Source organism: Salvia hispanica, chromosome 4 (genome assembly GCF_023119035.1).
Source record: "Salvia hispanica cultivar TCC Black 2014 chromosome 4, UniMelb_Shisp_WGS_1.0, whole genome shotgun sequence".
NCBI lineage: Eukaryota > Viridiplantae > Streptophyta > Magnoliopsida > Lamiales > Lamiaceae > Salvia > Salvia hispanica.
The window spans coordinates 52,887,203-52,893,202 of NC_062968.1; the positions used below are offsets into that span (position 1 = coordinate 52,887,203).

At 34.0% G+C, this 6,000-nt stretch overlaps 1 protein-coding gene across 1 annotated transcript; it reads right to left on the reverse strand.

The window, feature by feature from the left end:
• Positions 1 to 3,421: 3,421 nt before the first annotated feature.
• LOC125218458 (cytochrome P450 76T24-like) lies at positions 3,422 to 5,572 on the reverse strand. Its single transcript, XM_048120129.1, has 2 exons — positions 4,650 to 5,572; positions 3,422 to 4,168 (listed from the first exon to the last, which is right to left on the reverse strand). The coding sequence occupies exons 1-2, from the start codon at positions 5,529 to 5,531 to the stop codon at positions 3,554 to 3,556; spliced, it is 1,497 nt and encodes a 498-aa protein (XP_047976086.1). The 5' UTR covers positions 5,532 to 5,572; the 3' UTR covers positions 3,422 to 3,553.
• Positions 5,573 to 6,000: the final 428 nt, after the last annotated feature.

Below are 6,000 nucleotides of genomic sequence, written 5' to 3' on the forward strand. Positions count from 1 at the left end.
TTTTATTTTTCTCTTTTCATTTTTAACTTACTCTTAAGAAAAAAAAAATATTTCTACTTTTTCTAGAAATTATGTTATACTATATAAATTGAATTATTTCTAATGTTATTATTTGGATGACGACAGATAATTTAATTAAACTTTGACAGGGTATATTATTTTTACTAAAAAACATTTTTTTTACTTATTTAACCAATGTTACGTTATTTTAAAATTTCATTTGTTTTCGTAAAATAAAAATAAATAAATAACATTTCAATTATTTTAATAAAATAAAGAATTTTCTCAACATTATTCTCTCTCTTATTTTATCATTTTTCCACTTTAACTATTTATTATGATTTTTACAAAATGAGTGTGCAAAAGTGACCGGGACTCCTAAAGTAGAACGGAGGGAGTAGTACTTATTCTATAAAAATTTCATAATTTAAATAATTTAAATAACTGAAAAAAGTATTCCTACATACTCATAAAAATAATCAAAATTTAATAATCTATTGTAATAATTACTACTAGTACTTCTCTAAACGTGTTTTTTAGTTGTATAACGAATTATAACTTGTGCACCATATAATTAATACTTCCTCGTGAATTCCACTTTGATTCTGTACTTACTTAAAAAAAAGGATTGAAAAAGTTAGCTATGTGTGAATCTTATAATAAAATGTGTTTGAAAATGAGTTATAGTGGAATGTAAAATTAATTACTAAAAATAGTAAAACTGAAATAAAATACTACAATTAATAAAAGACATACTAATATGAAAAAATATGAAAAAATGGCAATAGAAGATAGAGAGGATAGTACTATAGTATTTGTTTAACTAATCAATAAAGACGTGTATATATAGCTAGGCTAACCTACAAAATCCTTAACTAACCTAATATTAATGGAATTAATAAGGTTATTTCTTACTCATCGTCTTACAATAATATGCACTCTTTACTTTTTAGTCCATCCCAAAAAAATATGCACTTTCCAATTTTGAAAACTCTTTTCTCTCTAATAAGGTGGGACTATTTTTCACTAGCAATACTTTAATTACTTTTTCTCTTAATCTTTCTTTTCCTCTCTACCTCTCTTACTTTACCAATTTTACAATAAAACACGTGCCGGCCAAAAGTGCATATTCTTGGGGACGAAGAGAGTATCTTTTTCCTTCCTTCCACAGTCTGCTTCTGCGTGTTCATTTTCTATAAGTTTTTCTATGTTTTTTCTTGTTGTATTTCTATTTCTCTTCCTTTTCTTTTCTTATTTTGATAAAATGAAATGATTTGGACTTGAATGTAATAAATTATAATTTAGAAAGTGATTTAAAATTGTTTTAATGTAAATTGGGATGGTCTTGCAAAACTTAAAAGTGCATTTGGAAAATATCTCCAATGATACTGCAAATCAATCTTAATATAGGTTTTTAAATAAATATCTCTCTCCATCCCATCGAAAATTATTCATTTTTCTTTTGTTTGTCTCAATCAAGATGACCTATTACTAAAATGGAAGTCATTATCTCTACATGATTTCCTCCCTTTTACTTTACTTACTTCACTTAACACACAAAATAAAACTGTATCAAATCTCGTGTCGCCCAAGAAATGTGTCATCTTACTTGGAACAGGGGGGAGTACTCATTTTCGGGTTTACACTAGCTAAACAACCTTAATAGCTTTTTCAAATTTTATAAGTGCAAAAAAATAGTGGATAAGTTTGAGTTTAGATTAAATGATTTAAGAGCACTTCCAATGGTGCCGGCTAAAAGTCGGCGTTTTTTCGCCGTCTATCGCCGAGTTATCGCCGACCAATGGGAGAGGTCGGCGATAATTTGGCGATTTTTCCTCCCGTTTTATCGCCAACCGGCGAAAAATCGCCGGATTATCGCCGAATTATCGCCGACCACTGTGGGCGATAATTCGGCGATAAATATATTTTTTGTTTTTTTTTTTAATTTCCCCCTATAAATACACACCTTCTCTTCATTCTCTCCCCATCCTCATCCCTTTTCTCTCTTCATTCTCTCCTCATCCTCATCCCTTTTCTCTCTTTATTTATTTTCTCTCTCTCCATCTATATTTAATGAATTCTGAATCCTCTTCTTCATTCTCTCCTCATCCCTTATTAATTTTCGTCGTTGTAATGTTTACCCGTGTTTAATACAACGAACTTTATTACTATTATTTGTTTTGTCTTATAAATTAAATTAGCTAGCTTTATTATATACAAAAATAAAACAATTAAATTAGTGATGATGTAAAAATGAAATGTTGAGTTAGGGAGAAATAAGGGAGAAACCATTGGAGCAGTTGGCTAAAAATTGAGGATAAATTATAGTGCTGATGTGGCAGGAGTTAGGGAGAAATAAGAAAGTTTTTAGAGAAACTGTTGGGAATGCTCTAACTAAAGTTTGATGTAATACGTATACTATAAAATGAGGTTAATTTACTACAAGTAGTCAAATATTCCCTAACAAGGAATCAAACCCAGGTCTGCATTATGAAAATGCATTCTTCAACCACCCGACAACGATAATAATTAGTTATAGAATCTTAATATACTAATCATCTTATTTTGTTGAGTACAAATTGTACCCCTTGTTTTTTACTATTAGATACGCACATAGTAATGTGACATGGGATTTTGATTTAATTTGTTTCAGTTTTGTTACCAAACTTGTTAGGTCATGTTTGGTCCGACTGAAACAGAACGAAGATAAGAATGAAATGTCAATTTCTTTGGATTTTTTTTTTCTTTTTCATTCATTCCATTATTCATTCCATCATATCATGTAAATTAATAAAATAAAAATAGAAATTTCATTCCATTCCATCATACTACTAAATATGGCCTTAGTAATTTATAATAAAATTAAATAATACTAGCCGGATGCTGTTACAAAATCACTTTTCTCTGAATCCACACTCTATACTAGTACGTGGTAAATGTAACATATACCTTTCCAAAATTGAAAACATTGAGAATGCTCATTGAATAAGTAATTTAATAAGAGAGCTCGGATCAGTAGTATTAAAAAATCTCGTTATTTTTGGGAAAACAATTTGTTGGGCTCTTCTAGGTGGCGGTCATGATATAAAGGCCCAAATGTAATATTGTTTTTATTTTCGGAATATGTGTGTGCATGGATGAACATTTTCTCTCACATATATAGGACATTGTTGGAAAAAATGCTTTTGAGTTTTTAGAACTTTTACTCAATTTGGAATTAGTTTTGAGCTTGTTTAATTCTCAGCTAAATTTAGTGATTATAAATTTAAGTTTACATAAATTTGTGAATTGGAAATTATTCAACGTGGAGCAATTTTCTCCAAACAAATTTTCGATAAATAAAAAAATGATATGCTAAATTTGTGTGATTAAAGCTTGATAATTATTCTAAATTAAAATAAAATTATTTTAATAATATTAATTATAAAACCAAAATAATAATAACAATAAACAAACACAAAGTAACATAGACCTATGTTTCTAGTTCAAATAGGGTACACATTTATTTATACATAGTCACATATTCGTAGATATAGAAACTATATAAGTCGACTCATAGTTTGGTGGGAATTGCTTTGAGAGGTACTGCCTTTTGAAGCGTAATTCCAAAATTCTCATTCATATCTATTTCTTCTGGCTTCATATTTTCCAGTTTCCACTCATAATTTCCCACAAATGTCACCAACATCTGATGCACCATCCGATCAGCCAATGGCAACCCGGGGCAGATTCTTCTTCCCGCGCCAAATGGAATCAGCTCGAAATCTCTGCCCTTAAAATCTATGTTGTCATTTTCATTTAAGAATCTCTCCGGCAAGAATTCATTTGGATTCTTCCAGATATTGGAATCTCTGCCACTCGCCCACACATTGATGAGAATCTGGGCATTTTCTGGTACGATGTAGTCGTTTATTTCCACATCACAATTGGCTTTGTGGGGTACTAGGAAAGGGGCTGCGGGGTGTAGCCTGAAGTTTTCTTTCACCACTGCTTGCAGATATGGCAGCGATGAGATGTCTGATTCTTCAACTTGTTGCTTCCCATTTTTAGACATGAAGCTCCTTATTTCGCTCCTGAGCTTGGCCATTTTTTGAGGATTGCGTATTAGTTCCGTCATTGCCCATTCTACTGTTCCTGAAGTCGTGTCGGTTCCTGCAACAAATAGATCCTGCATACCGTTGTTATTAAAATTTAGAATTCACAGATGTTAATACGCAACATATAGTCAGATTATTCTCAAACAAGTTTAATTATTGATAAGAATGACCGAATCAAGACAAAAGAGATCAAAATTTGAAGAAATCATAGTAGTACTCCCTCCGTCCACAATTTAAAGAACCATTTTGCCATGTTAGTTCGTACACGATTTATAGAACTATTTACTTTATTCCACTTTTAGTATGCAGATCTCACATCCCACCAACTTTTTACACTCACAATTCAATATAAAACTAATACTTTAAATGGGTCTCACATTCTATACTCTCTTTCTCTTTCTTTACAAAGTCAAACAATTTTTTAAAACCGTGCCGAGTCAAAATAACTCTTTAAATGATGGAAGGATTTCTTTACAAAGTCAAACAATTTTTTAAAACCGTGCCGAGTCAAAATAGCTCTTTAAATGATGGACGGAGGGAGTATATTCGTACCAGAAGGAGATGTCTTATGTCATCTCGGCTAAGCTGAGTTTCATCTCTTCGGTTGATCTCAAGAAGCGCTTCCACCAAATCGCGTTTCTCGCCCTCCGATTTCAGTTTCTCGTCTATTATCTCATCCAATTTCGCAAACAGCTTCCCATAATTATACTCCGCCGCCTTAAAAATCCCCTGCGGATCCGCCGGTTTCAGCAGCGGAAAATAATCAGCCAAATTAGGGCTTCCGACGGCTTTCATGACTCCCCACACCACCTCCTTCATCTCCTGCGACGACTCCGAATCGAACCGCGCGAACTCCACCGAGAACAGCGACGCCGACATCAGATTCAGCGCCGTTGTGAACGCGGCATCTCCTACGTTCACGGCGGCGCCGCGGTCGCTGCGCTCTGCCACGAAGTCTTGCAGCTTCTGCAGCTTCTCTCTTCTCAAACCCTCGCTGGCGTCAAGCCGCGGAGCTGAAAACATCTGCTCTCTGCATATCTTCCGCAGCTTCCGCCACTGGCTTCCCACGGGTAGCCACGCTACGGAGAACTCGTGGTGGCGGAGGGCTTTGGAAGCGGACGGAAGGGTTCGGTTGGAGAAGGAGGAGTCGTGTTTTTGAAGCACGAGTTTTGCGGTTTCTGCTGAGGTGATGACAACGGTTGTAATGCTGCCTAGCTTGAGCGACATCACGGGCCCGTATTTCTGGGATAGTTCGGCGAGGGAGCGGTGGGGTTTGGGGCCGAGATGGAGGATGTTGCCGATAACCGGGAGCCCGTACGGGCCCGGCGGGAGTTTGGATGATTTTCGAGCTCGGGAAATAAGTATGCATACCCACGCAATGGATGCTGCAATTAGCGAAGATGTTAAGAAATCTATGAGGAAATTGAAGTTCATCTTTACTCCAAAAGTTGATGAGTTGATGAATATTGGTAGGATATAACTTTCTATATATAGGAGTATTATGCTATGTTTGTAACAACTTAAAAACTATTGATGCAATTAATTTTATAAATTACGTCAAATTAAAATCGTGTTGTCAATTCATTGGGTGAGGCTAGTCAATCATTATCTATTGGAGGGTTTATAATTCATTTGTTAAACTCTTATTGTCAAGTTGATAAGATACATTTTTCTTCAGTGTTACTAATTGATGGTTTTGATTGACTTTTCGTGCTATTTTTATGACTTTAAATCTGGCCATTGAAATATTTGTATCATGGGCATGTCAGAATAGGTATCTTAGTTGGATTTTTCTTTTTCAGTTCTGTACGCATTCATGCGGATTTGCAAATATTATGCAAATATATGAGTTAATTTGTTTCTGTTGTTTGGAAATTTGGATTACTGGGAAATTTTGTTTGCC

Bases quoted from the DNA above. Each gene is read 5' to 3' on its own strand.
- LOC125218458 (XM_048120129.1), bottom strand. From the start codon at position 5,531: ATGAACTTCAATTTCCTCATAGATTTCTTAACATCTTCGCTAATTGCA. The intron at 4,169-4,649 runs GTACGAATATAC...AACGGTATGCAG, and splicing joins ACATAAGACATCTCCTTCTG to GATCTATTTGTTGCAGGAAC.